This window comes from Saimiri boliviensis, chromosome 7 (genome assembly GCF_048565385.1).
Source record: "Saimiri boliviensis isolate mSaiBol1 chromosome 7, mSaiBol1.pri, whole genome shotgun sequence".
Classification (NCBI taxonomy): domain Eukaryota; kingdom Metazoa; phylum Chordata; class Mammalia; order Primates; family Cebidae; genus Saimiri; species Saimiri boliviensis.
The window spans coordinates 125,428,660-125,442,893 of record NC_133455.1 but is presented as its reverse complement, the minus strand read 5'-3'; the positions used below and the strand labels follow the sequence as shown (position 1 = coordinate 125,442,893).

Here is a 14,234-nt window from a genome sequence, read left to right as displayed (position 1 = left end):
GTGAGGTTTGGTTCCGAACGTTTGAATTACTGCACGTATTTTGGAGCTGCCATTGAAAAATAATAGAAATAGTTTTCACTTGCATTAATGAGTGCCATAAAGTATCTTTTTATTTCGTTCATCGTTTCAAAAACACATGTGAGCACCTCCATAGACGATGCCCTTCAGTGAGGGGAAGTAGCCTTCTGTTTGCCATCCATCTCTCTGCCAGGCACACTGAAAACGCAGACAGTCAGCGCCTGTGAGTCGAAGACTTTCTGTGTAATCTTCAACACCAAACCAAGGTCAGAGGATGTACTTAATGAAGGATTGTGCTATCACAGTTTTTCCTACTTGGTTTCGGTCCTCTTTAGTTCTTTAGTGACAAAATGAATTAAATTTATATCAGAAAGTATTTTTCCCCTGTTTGTGCTTGATTTTCTGGAAAAAAAAAAAGAGTGTTTGCTTGAAGCTAAGGCTGCCTTTCTCTCCTAAGCTGACACTTACTTGTAACAGATATGGTGACAAGGGCCAGACAAATTGCTGGGTCAATCAAACCTGACTTTCAAATACTCATCACTGCATTTGCTTTCCTTAGTTTTCACTTTTGAGAGAAATCAACACACAACACGATCACTTATCCTGGGACATAGGTTCATGTTCTGTATTTATACAGGAGCCCTGTTTATGATTTATGTTTATAATATTATTTTGCATTGTACCATTGCCATTATGGTTTATAGTATTATTTCTAGGCTTCTGTGGATCACTTTTTGTGGTTTGGGGCTATAACAACAGCAGGATAGTAGAATAAAAATACAAACTGGAACAATGAAGGATAAAAATGTGTGAATGGAGACAAGTTGCAGGCTATTCACTGAATGCGGGCAGAGGAAAACCAAACACTTGTTATTAAGAGTGTAATGAGATTTCTGTGAAAATCATAATTGCTTACATTTCAAATCTGTGAGCAAAATTGTTTTAACTTGTCTTTTATTCCTCTGAAGCTACCAAACTTCCAGGGGCCACACTTTGGGAACATCGTCCTACTGTTTTCGATGACAGCATCTTTGAAATAGACTGGTGAACTGGGTACGGGTAGGAAGGGACTGGTCCCTGGTGAATTTTAAAGAGAACAAAAACCAGAAACTGAAGAAACAATGGGTCGGGCTTCTTGTGTGGAAGAGTTGGAGAACCAGGAATTTAAGCTATGTCCTTACAAGTGTTTCCGTTTGTTCTTTCTTTGTACCTTGCAGAATAAAAGCCAGGGATCGATCTTTGTCCGGATACACGCCCCGTGGCAGGTGCTGGCCAGAGAGGCAGAATTCTTGAAGATCAAAGTTCCTACCAAGAAAGTATGAGCATGTTTCTCCTGGGTTCTGGGCCTCCCGAGGGCCGGATGGATGCAGATAGTTTGGGAATAGGGCCAGGTGGGATGTGGGTTTTGTGGAATTGAAATCACGCTTGCCTCCCCAGGGGCCCGTGATGCGGGGGGGCGGGGGGGGGGAACAGGGAACAGTTGGTGTGGAGAGATCCTCCCACCTCAGATCACTGCCTGGGTTTGCTCCATGGGAAGCAATACACTGTCCCTGTCCGTGTTCTTCATTTTTCTGTTTCACCTCCTTTCTCTCTCTTCTCAGGGTCCTAGTATGGCCAGGCGCTTTAGTAAACAGAATAATGAGAGAGCAGGCTGCAAGCCATGCGGACGGCGTCATAGCATGCAGGGAAACAGCACCAAATTTGCTGTGAGGATACCTATTCTGATTAGGATTCTGCCACTAAATATTGTGTGGTGGTGAGCTTCACCTGTCTCTTCTGTAACTCAGAAGGTTCTTAATCAGGTGAATTGATTAAGATCACCTGGTAGGTGTTGTCAGCATTTTCATGCCAGTGTCCCATCTCTGGGAATTTGAGCTACTTGGTTGGTACAGAATGAGGTTCTCATCAGTGTTAGGCAAAAAATTCCCCAGGAGGTTCTGATGCACATCTGGGTTGACAGCCACACAGTTTGATTCAGTGATGAGGTTTGAGGTAGTTTTTTTTTTTTTTTTTAAATTAATCCAGGATAGTCTATAAGTAAACAAAATCTATCCAGAGGCCAGGGACAGTGGCTCACACCTGTAATTCCAGCACTTTGGAATTCCAGCACCTGCCCCCTCATCACCATGTCCACTCGCAGTGCCATTGTTATAGTCAGCAACACTATTCTGATTTACATTGTTGGTTAACACCATCTTCACTACCAACAGATCTGCCACCTCCATCAAAAATTCCAGCACTTTAGAGTTATAGGTGTGAGCCACTGTGCCTGGCCTCTGGTTAGATATGGGAGAAGTGGAGGATCTGAGGTCAGAAGTTTGAGACCAGCCTGGGCAACAGAGCAAAACCCTGCCTCTACCCAAAAAAAAAAAAAAAAAAAAAAAAATCTACCCAGGGAATTTCCAGGTGACATGCTCCTTGTGTAACAAAATCTAGCAGAAGAGGCGTGTGCTCACAGATACTCCATTCTTTAGGTATTTTAGGGGAAAGGAGTGGCTATTGATTTTGACCATCTGTGATGTCTCTTGGGAGGGTCCTGTGGCAGATGGCACTCTAGTTTAACCATGGGTGAACTGGGGGTGGTCTCTCTCTCTCTCTTCCTCTCCCTCCACCCCCTCTTCTTTCTCTCTCTTTCTCATACACACGCCACAGCCCCCCACACCCCTCCATAGTGTAGTTGTATATGTGGCGACTTATCACGACAAAGATCATGTTGCTCATTGTAACTATCATCACCATAATTTTCATGCTCCCCACCATGAACAGAATTCCGTATTTGTTGCCTTCTGTACCATCACTATGATCACCTGCCCCCACATCACCACGCCCACTCTCAGTGCCATCTGATTTACATTGTTGGCTAACACCATCTTCACCACCAACAGATCTGCTACCTCCATCAAAAACCACTCATCAAATACCAGCATGTGTCTGAAACCATCATGAGTCCCCTACTTCAGAAGAATAAAGTCTATGGGTTCTGTTCTTAGAGATTTATTACAATGGATAATAAGTCCACGGCAGGTGGACTAATGCCGTTTAAACAACGAACAAACACAAACATGAATATTAGCTACGAACGTTTTCCCAAGAAAAGGTGATTTTTTGGGGGGGTGGCACATACCTGAAGTGTCTTAGTTTCACAAGGACCACACTATGTCTTTCTCCTTCAATTGCACTGCTGTGTTTTTTGTCTCCTAGTTTCAGTCCTCTCACTTCTAATGCTGCTGCCCTCAAATGTGGGTGCCATCTTTGTTTTGGATCTCTGATCCTCCTTAACTAATGTTCTCTGGATTTCCTTGGCAGCATGATACTAGTTTCAATTTTGGGTGGAAGCTTCTGCTTCCTGCTGGTGGGGTCCCGTTTTGGCCAACCCTATCATTCCTCTTTTTTCTGTCTTCTGTCTAACTCCAATATATTGTTCTCCTTTCTTTGGTTTATCTGAATGTGTAATGTTCTCTTAATATCATTTTACTTGTGTCTTGTTTCCTATGTTTTAATCTCTGCTGCTGATCCTTGGAAAGGAGGTGAGCAAAACTCTAATGCCCATGTTGTAATTTCTATTCCCCAGGGTGATCCTTTCAGGAGAAAACCTAGAGACATAGCAAAAGCATGTCCTTTTTCAACCAGCCCTTGCTTATTTTCCTTCGTTGCATTCCTTCCCATCTTTCCACTCTCTTGCTTTTCCTTTTCTTCTCTCTTCCTTCCACCTTCCTCTTCTGATACCTCCTCCCAGCCTCCCTCTCTGTTCTTTGTACACCCTATGACACCTCCACATCTTTCTTCTTCTTTTTTTTTTTTTTTGAGATGGAGTCTTGCTCTGCCACCCAGGTTGGAGTGCAGTGCTGCCATCTTGGCTCACTGCAATCTCCGCCTCCCAGGTTCAAACAATGCTCCTGCCTCAGCCTCCCCAGTAGCTGGGATTACAGGTGTGCATCACCATACCTGGCTAATTTTCGTAGTTTTAGTAGAGATGGGGTTTCTCTGTGTTGGCCAGGCTGGTCTCGAATTTCTGACCTTGTGATCCACCCACCTTGGCCTCCCAAAGTGTTGGGATTACGGGTGTGAGCTACTGCACCTGGCCAGATACCTCCACATCTCTTGTCTTTCTGCCCCCTTCTCCTCCTCAGTTCCAGACTTGGCTCCTCCAGTAGTGCTTGCCTTTGGTCCCTCTGGTCTCTCCTTTGTCCTTTCATAGGCTTATGCTTTTTAGAGCATCGTTTTGCACAAATAACATTGGCCTTCAGCGTTTCAGTGCCCCTATATATTAGCTGTTGGGGACTTAAATATGTAGTTTAGGAAGTACCTGCACTTGAATTTGTAGATGAGTTGGCCAGGGTGAGAACATATTTTTAAGCAGCCATCTCTGGTTTTCTCTCCCCCTTTCCATTTTGGTAGACATGCTGCTAGTTGAGTCCTTGGAAGAAGAGACTTTCTAGCCTGTGTTCCACGATGGTTTGATGTGTGATTTGGGGATATCATCTCATCTCTCAGAGGTCCAGTTGCTTCATCTGTGATATGGGCATGTTGATACCTGCCCTATTTTTCTTAGGCGGTTATTATAAGGATCTGATTCTTAACCAGTGCTGTGTAAATGCAGGAGTTTGTTGTGTCTGCTTTCTGAAATATTTTAATGTGTATTCTCAATTCTTAGTCCCCCAGTCAACTTCCTTTCAGACCAAAGAGGCAGGCAGCACTGATAGTGCTCCCTCTGTAAGAAAGTCCCTGGAGAGGTGCTGAGGAAACAGAGACGACCCGTGCCCTCAGGGTGCTAACAGAGGAGTGCAGGTGCCTGGACATCAATGCGTTGATGGGATACTGTGTCAAGTAGTAACTCATTCGTTCAGCACTAATTCTATTGGTCAGTGTGGTGGGTTAGGGAGTGGGGAGAGGCAAAGCCATGTGGTTGCCCCTCCAAGGCTACAGACAAAACAGAAAGAACTTTTTTCCCAAAGTTTCTTGGTCCCAGACTCAACACAGGTGGACTGTTTTGGCTTCCTTTTGCCACATGGCCCCATATCTTCTTTTTCCCTCCCTCCCTCCCTCCCTTCCTTCCTCCCTCCCTCCCTCCCTCCCTCCCTCCCACCCTTCCTTCCTTCCTTCCTTGAGTCTCCATCTGTCGCCCAGGCTGCAGTGCAGTGGTGTAATCTCAGCTCACTGCAACCTCTGCCTCCTGGGCTGAAGCGATTCTCCTGCCTCAGCCTTCCAAGTAGCTGGGACTACTGGTGCGCACCACCATGCCCGGCTATTTTTTGTATTTTTCGTAGAGACAAGGTTTCATCATGTTGGCCAGGATGGTCTTGAACTCCTGACCTTAAGTGATCCTCCCACCTTGGCCTTCCAAAGTGCTGTGATTACAGGTGTGAGCCACCGCACCTGGCCCCAGATCTTCTTTGTATCATAGAATACAATGGCTTGTAGTGGAGCTCACAGAGAGTACCATACACAGGTGAGGGGGGATAAAACTTGGCATGCTGGGCAGGATGCTATGTTTGTAAAAATTAATCTGAGGCTCTGATCCCAGGGTTGGGAATCTGTGTTATACCCGGTTCCTGAGTTGACGGAGGAGTGTGGACAGTGAAGGACAAGACTCATGGACTGTGAACGACTAGTGATGGGGCTGGTGGCATGCTCTGTTTTTTTTTTTTTTTGAGACGGAGTTTCACTCTTGTTACCCAGGCTGGAGTGCAATGGCACGATCTCGGCTCACTGCAACCTCCACCTCCGGGGTTCAGGCAATTCTCCTGCCTCAGCCTCCTGAGTAGCTGGGATTACAGGGACGTGCCACCATGCCCAGCTAATTTTTTGTATTTTTAGTAGAGACGGGGTTTCACCATGTTGACCAGGATGGTCTCGATCTCTCGACCTCGTGATCCACCCGCCTCGGCCTCCCAAAGTGCTGGGATTACAAGCTTGAGCCACCGCGCCGGGCCGGCATGCTCTGTTTTTAAAATGGGTTTGGGAAGTGACCAAAATGAGAAATAAACCCCACATTTGCTGAGAGCCACATCCTGGCGGTCAGGGGAGCGTGGAGGAAGAATGAGGCGTGACGTGGGATCAGTTAATCATCCTCCAGGCAGTGGAGGCTTGGAGCATATCTCAGTGGGGTCCGGTGAGACCAGGAAGATTGGGAGGAAATCACGAAATCAAGATCTCAAACCTGGACAAATCCATTGTAATGTGTCCAGGGACTCCAAGTCCTGAGCACAGATATTAACTGGGAGGGAGAAACTTGGAAGGAAACATTTGTTTTCCAAAAACAACAACAGAAGAGCCAGCATTTTGTGAGGGACACTCAGGATCCATGCACAGGAGGGTGTGGGAAGGCCTGACCTTTGGCCCCGAGCAGCCTGAGAAGGTTTGAAATAGGGGTATGGGAGCAGGTGCTTTCTCACGTCTGCTCAATACCAAGATGGCTCTTCCAGAGATTGTGGTCAGCATCTCTGTTGATTTCTCATTTGCTTTTTTGTATATATGAATGAACATTCCGTTTCTCATGCCTTACATTCTGTTATTCTTCGAGTCTCTAGCAGAGACAAGGTCGGGGCAGGCTCTTAGGGATGACTTTCTTGTCAAGGAAATCATATTAATCCATTAATCCAGAGTCCACTAAATTTGCCATAAGTGACATGACTGGGATGGGCAAAAATCTCTTTTGTCCGATCTGTCAGAACTTTCATAGCAATTATTAATAGAGAGACTGATATTGCAGGGCTCTCTGTTGCTGTCCCTCGGAGCATGCCAGAACTTCAGCTTTTGTGTCCTTTGCATGCAAGTAGATGCTGTAAACTTCTAGCAGGTCATACCTTTTTAGGAATGCAGGCTTAGAGCTCTATGCTTCTCCAAAACAGGAGTAATATATGCCGTGGAGGGAAGTGGTAATGATGTCCTCTGAATTCCTGGCAGAGACGCACACACAACACGTGAGAACTGCCATTATTACTGCTGTTGATATTGTTTTTCATAGCAAGGTGTGCAGGTAGCATCGTTGGTACAAGAGTGGGGCTGTTTCTGCTCTTTAACTTTCTTCTCCCTTCTCTGCAGAGTTAGGGGAAGCAAGCCCAGTCCCTGAACTCTGCCAGAGCAGCCAGAAATCTGCAGAGATGCAGGAACAGATGGCCTTTGGACTATGTGCTGGGGATTTCCGTTTCCTAGAGCACAGGTCCTTGGGGCATCTGTAAACACGGTGGCTCCATGTGCGAGGTCTGCAGTGCAGTTGCTGGGAAAGTCAGGAGAATGCTGAGGTCCTGTGGTGCAGGAGGCAGAGCCTGAAGGCACCCATTTTAAGGGAGAGGCAGCAGACATGACAAGTGGTCCACCTGGAGTCCTACTGTTGGGTCTGCCCTCATTAACCTGGGGTTTCTTGATTCATATCTTAGTTTGTTTCCTAAAATGGATTAAGATGGATTACAACCAAAGGAGGGAATACAGTGGATCATTTTTTTAAAAGGACAGATAAAAAGAATCATGTAACTGGGTGACGGGGAGGGGCGGCAGGGAAGTAAGAAAGTGCAAGGGAAATAATGATAGTAGAAACTAAAAATAAGGGTGATGGGTGCAAATGAGACAGAGTTGCATGCTGGACTTCCTGGTAGCCAAGGCAGAAGGGACTGTGGCTCACATGGTTGATAGGAATCAGCATCTATTTTGCCAAAGGAGGCAAATTTTTCCTGTTGTAAAGGACACGAACAATAGAAGGGACTATGATTTCAGTAATAAGTTCCCACAAACTTCTGGAATGCTCTTCCTGTGGCCATTGCTTACACTGAGTCTGGATACAACTGAGTCTGGATATAACTGAGGATGTAATAATGTTAAATTGTAGTTGAGGGAGGGTTGAATACAGAGTAATGTCTGCAAATTTCTGAGGATCTAACTGGGTTCAAAGATAAGGGTTCAAGCAGAAATGCCACTGACACTTTTCTTTTCCATTGAACCATGTTTTGAAATGTTTATGTTTACTAAACTGCATTTATTAAAGATAAATTTAACTTCTTTTCTTGAACAGATAACATATATAATTGCGATTAAGCCTTATGTCTCAGGGTGAAAAACATTGGTGTTTCCACACTGAGCTGATAGAATTCCAGTTAAAAAGCAAAGAAACTTGGCATTTTAGTTAGTTTGAGTCACCCCTTAGGAGGAAAAGGTAATTCCATTTAGCTTTGGAAATGATTGGAAACTGGTCTCATGTCCTTGTGATTGTGTCTAGAGATTCTGATTTGGTAGCCCTGGCTTTTGCAAAAGCTGCAGAGGAGAACGTCTTCCTGGCTCATGGTGCCTGCCTGGCCTCAGGGATTCTACTCAGCCAGGACTGTAGCATCCCTTGTTTCTCAGTTATCCAGATTTAAGGCTTGTAGTATTGTATTAGTTAGGGTTCTCCATAGAAACAGAACCAACAGGATACACACACACACACACACACACACACACACAGAGAGAGAGAGAGAGAGAGAGAGAGAGAGAGAGAGAGAGAGAGAGGTGTTATGAGGAATTAGTTCATACAATTATGGGGGCTGGGAAGTCCCAAGATCTGCAGTCCATGAGATGGAGACCCAGGAGAGCTCATGGTATAGTTCCAGTCTATGTCCAAAGACTGGAGAACTGGGAGAGCCAATGAATAAGCTCCAGCAGCCTCAAGACAGTTCAAGTTTGAAGGCAGGAAAAGACTGATGTCCCAGCTCATGCAGTCAGGCAGGAAGAGTCTCCCCTTACCTGTGGGAGGGTCAGCCTTTTTGCTCTATTCAGGCCTTCAAGTGATTGGATGAGGCCCACACGGTAGGGAGGGTAATCTGCTCTGTGCAGTCTACTGACTCAAATGCTCATCTCATCCCAAAACACCCTCATAGATACACCCAGAATGTTTGACCAAATATCTGGGCACCCAATGGCCCAGTCAAATTGACACATAAAATGAACCATCACAAGGCTTGTACTTTCAAAGTCCATTTATAATGGAATGAATAGTGGCATTCAAAAAGATGTGTCCAAGTACTGTCCCTGGGACCTGTGAATATAATCTTATCTGGAAAATAGATCTTTGCAGATATAATTATTTAAGGATCTCAGGATGAGATCATCCTGGATTTAGAATAGACCTTAAATCCAATGACAGCTATCCTTATAAGAGAAAGGCAGAAAGAAATTTGAGACTATGTGAAGAAGGCAGAGATTGGGGGTTATGCAGGTTCAAAGTAAAGAAGCCTGAGGCCATCAACAGCTGGAAGAGGCAAGAAATAATTTTCCCTTATAGGCTTCAGAGTGTGTGCAGCCCCACTGATACCTTGATTTCAGACCCGTGACCTTCACAACTGTTACAGAATAAATTTGTGTTGTGATAATTTGTTATGGCAGCAGTATGAAACTAATACACTCGTCTTCTGGGCAGGAAGCAGTAAGCAGACAATTCAGAACCTAGGTCTGTGGTAGGCTTGTTGGCTTTCTTTGTATTCCAAGAATCCACTTTGTAGTTTCTTTTTTGTTTTTTACTCTTTTTTTAATTGCATTTTAGGTTTTGGGGTACATGTGAAGAACATGCAAGATTGTTGCATAGGTACACACATGGCAGTGTGATTTGCTGCCTTCCGTCCCCTTCACCTGTATCTGGCATTTCTCCCCATGCTCTCTCTCCCCAATTCCCCATCCCCCTGTCCCTCCCCCATTTCCCCCCAACAGACCCCAGTGTGTAGTGCTCCCCTCCCCGTGTCCATGTGTTCTCATTGTTCAACACCCGCCTATGAGTGAGAACATGTGGTGTTGGTCTTGTTTATTTACTGCCTTTGAGTTTGGGAGTCGTACGGAAGAGTCTTCTTGCGTGGATCTTCCTACATGACCTTGGCATGTCAATGACTACGTTTTCCTGTTCCATCCCTGTTTTGATGAAATAGAAGTGTGTCGTAGACGCTCGCTTTGTTATGAATGATAGAAGGAAACCCAGTGTGGCTAATGTCAAGAAGAGCTTACTCCTCTCAAGAATTATTTTCCTATTTCTACTTCTATTTTTGAAGACAGTCATTGGCTTAAGTAACAACGTCTGCCTTGGTAAGAGGTGTCTGCAGAGAACGATGTTAGCATGTCTTAAAGCTTGTCCACATTTCATGATTCTTACATTTGACTTTGAGGAAAAAGGTTCATAAAACCACTTTAAATTATGCCAGTCAAAAATTATCTGGAGATCAAAAGACATATAGCCATAGGTATAAGTTGATAAACAGATAAATTAATTGAGTTTTAAATATAGCTAATAATGCATCCCACATGCTAGGCCATCTCGTAAGAGCCTTATGTACATGATTTGTTTTTACCTTCACAACAACGATATGAGGTAGGTATGAGCATCGGCTTTATTTTATAGTTGAGAAAACAAACTTAAAGAGGTTAATAAACTTACCCAAGGTCAAACAGCTTGAAGGAGATAGAGTCAGGGACTCGAAATCATGTCTGTCTATCTCCAAAGCCATGCTCCTACTCTCTCACTTGACTGAAAAATCTGTAACTGGACTTGAGGTAGTGGATAGTGTGGTGTAGAATGGCACTTCTTAAAGTGTATTCTGTACAATGATAGTCTTTGTTTTCCTTTCGGATTTTTTTTTTTTTTTTTTTTTTTTGAGACAAGGTCTTGCTCTGTTATCCAGTCTGGAGTGCAGTGAGTGGTGCAGTCATGGCTTATTGCAACCTTGATTTCCTGGGCTCAGGCGTTTCTCCCACCTCAACCTCCTGAGTAGCTGGGACTACAGGCACACACCACCATGCCTGGCTAATTGTTGGTAGAGATGGGATTCCCCCATGTTGCCCAGGCTGGTCTTGAACTCCTGGATGCAAGTTGTCCCCCCACCTCTGCCTCCCAAAGTGCTGGGATTACAGGTGTGAGGTGCCATGCCCAGCCTAGTCTTTGGTTTTACAATTTTTTTTTCATGGTTGAACAAGTTCAAAAAACACTAATGATTACAATTTATCAGAACAGTCAAAAGTTTTGAGAAGCCTCATAGTAAAAAATAAAATAGCAAACAAACACAGAAACAAAAGCTGGCTCAATTTTTTTTTTTGAGATGGAGCCTGGCCACTCAATTTTTTTAATGCCTTTTTTTTTGTTGAACACTTGAACTCCTTTTAACATCCTGGGGAACCAACTTTCCACAGAACATACTCTGGGGAATTCCCTCCTAGATTAAATAATCCTGGACTAGGAGAGGCAACATATTTCAATGTTCAATTTTTAAAATGATGTTATGTAGCTCAGTGAGTTATTCCACATTCCTGGATTACAGCTTTCTCATCTGTAAAATAAGCAGGTCGGTTCCTAAATTATATGCCATAGCTTTTAAATGCTGTGGTCTACATGTAAAGCAAATGACAGTGTGTGAATTTATTTTTTCCCTTGTTGTTGATGTTGGCTGAGGGGCCTGAGGACAGTTAGCCAGTAGGGTCAGCTACATTCTGATTGTTCACAGATATCTGAGGGTAATAGAGTCCTATGTCTGTCAGCCCTTCGAGCATTGCTGTAAATGTGGTAGTACACTTAACCTGCAGTGCCTGTTCCGAAGCTGCCCTGTGTCTCTGAGCCTGGTAACATCACCGGGCGTTTTCTGGGTTCACCCATGTTGGACCGCCCTTCTCCAAACCACACCTCTCTGTGTAGCCTCAACAGAGCTCCCTGATTCAGACTCTTGTCAAAGCAGCGTACTTCGCTCTTTCTTCCATGGGCTGGAGCCTTTTCAGATGCTTTATGTAGTTGTCCCTGGTCCTAGAATGGTCTTCCCATTCCTGCCTGAATAAACAGATAGTTCTCATCCTTTGCTCCCCAGCCTAGATCTCACTTCCCTCATAGACCTTTCTTATTCTTTCATATTCCTTCAGCCTGAACGGATCTGACCTTTTCTGGACTCTTAGTTAACAGCCGGTGTTTATCTTATCTGTTAGTTTTTCTTCAACTTCTTTGGGTGCCTTATTGTTGTGTTTCCAAATATATCATAACCCCCCTAAAAGCAGTTCTACAGTTTATATCTCTTACGCGTTCCCTGCAAATTCTAGCATGGTGTTCCTCAAATAATATTTGCTCAATAAACACCAGGTTGATTAACCCACTGATGCTTCCCCCGCCCAGCTGCTTGTTTGCATTGTGATCCCTAGCAGAGCCGCTCAGCGTGATGAGAGATGTGTCCACTCACAGCTGCGCATAGCTCATGTGGAATTCGGCAACAGGAGTTGCCCCACGTTTCCTCCTCACCCTGACCAACTCCTTCCTTTATCAGAACTGTTTTTGATAGTTCAGTAAATCTAGAAAGAAAAATTAGGAGAAACTCTCTGAGTTGTTATTTGTTTGAGATGGAGTCTCACTCTGTCGCCCAGGCTGGATTGCAGTGGTGCAATCTTGATGCAACCTCTGCCTCCTAGATTCAAGCGATTCTCATACCTCAGCCTCCCGAGTAACTGGGGTTACGGGCGTGTGCCACCACACTCAGCTAATTTTTGTATTTTTAGTAGAGATGGGGTTTCACCACGTTGGCCAGGCTGGTCTCAAGCTCCTGACCACAAGAGATGCACCTGCCTTGTGGTCCCAAAGTTCTGGGATTACAGGCATGAGCCTTTGCACCTGGCCTGAGTTTTATTAAGAATAGAGAACTTGTAGATTCTTGGTGGTGGAAAGGAGGCTTGCTGCCTACTTAGCCTTCAACATGACTTACTGGACAGATTCTTCTTATGATTATTGTCAGGAACTTTTAAATGAGCTAGAACTGATGCCGTTTACATGGAGTTGTTCGGCTATAGGTGGGGTCTTCCTCTTTCTGTCATTGCCTGTTCTCTAACATTTGTTTTCAATAAAGGCACAGCGGGGAGGATAGGGTTTATATTTGATACCTTTTTGGGCTTTTCGGTGCTTGCTCTTTGATTGCTATTTAAATAGACTGGAAAGAGTGCAGAATGCTCTTATTCATTTTGTTTTCTGTAATGCTTCTCACTGTCAAAAATAAGAAAAAATAATTGGTGGTTCCTAAGTGCTGCAGTTCCGGTGAGGAACCTGAGATGGTCATGGCCATGTTCTGGATGGGTGCATAGGCCTGGGAAGATCTCAGGCCTGAATGACTCAGTGGAGGCCTGTGCGTGGTCAAGTGTGACTCAGAGCCCAGAAGCAGTGAAGTTAAAAATATAAAAATGTGTCATAATAGCAAGTTATTCTAAACCATTTTATCAGCAGCACCCACAACAGTGCCTGGTGTATAGTAGGCACTAAATAAATGCCGGTAGTGAACGAAAGGGTGAAGAAGAGTCATGCATACCAGATCTCACCCGGTGGTGGTGCTGAGATGATTCTGAGGCTCCATCCAAGGGCAATAGGCAGAAATCCTGTGCTCCCTGAGGGCTTCCTGCCAGAAAAGGACAGGGCATCATGGTGGTACGTGTATTGTTATAGTTGCCCTGATCTGGGTCCTTGGCATCCCTTCAGTTAATGGGGCTAGATTATATATAAGAGGTTTGGAAAGTTATATTTTACATGCAGCCATCTGGCCATCCAGTGAATATTTATTGAGTATTACCATGTACCAGATACTTTGCTGAGGGCTGGTGATTTAGTGGTTACACTAAACTTACAACTGTTCCCTGGACCCATTGGTGTGGGGAGGATTCAGATGTTATATGGCTAGTTATAAATTTGGAGGCAAGGCTGGGCATGGTGGCTCACACCTGTAATCTCAGCACTTTGGGAGGCCAAGGCAGGAAGGTCACTTGAGGCCAGGAGTTCAAGACCAGCCTGGCCAACATAGCAAGACATCATCTCTACTAAAACTAAACAAAAATTTAAAAAAGTAGCTGGGCACAGTGGCATATACCTGTGTTCCCTGAAACTCAGGAGGCTGAGGTGGGAAAATCGCTTGAGCCCAGAGGGTTGAGGCTGCAGTGAGCTATAATCGTACCACTGCACTCCAGCCTGGGTGACAGAGTGAGATCTTGTCTCAAAAAATAAAATAAAAAAAAAAATTAAAAGTGAAATAAATTAGGAGGCACCAACAGAAGAAAAAGGCTGAGGTATGATGAGAGAGCCAACCAGAGGAGATTCATTTAGATGGTAGCGGGGGAGAGGAAGGGAAGGCACCATTTAAGCTGAGATGTGAGCACTGGGTAGGAGTCTGCGAGTGGGAAGAGCAGGTGAGAACCTTCCAGAAGAGGGAAGGACATGCCCACAGGCCCCAAGGTAGGAAAACCCTGGACTGCGTGTG

The 14,234-nt window shown here is 44.6% G+C and overlaps 1 protein-coding gene across 1 annotated transcript in view; it reads left to right on the top strand.

The window, feature by feature from the left end:
- Window positions 1–14,234, top strand: part of ANO2 (anoctamin 2) — a 358,642-nt gene that overhangs the window by 62,132 nt on the left and 282,276 nt on the right. The window contains exon 4 of the mRNA XM_074403486.1: window positions 1,236–1,334. Coding sequence (XP_074259587.1) covers window positions 1,236–1,334 — 99 coding nt within the window. The remainder of the gene's footprint in view (window positions 1–1,235; window positions 1,335–14,234) is intronic.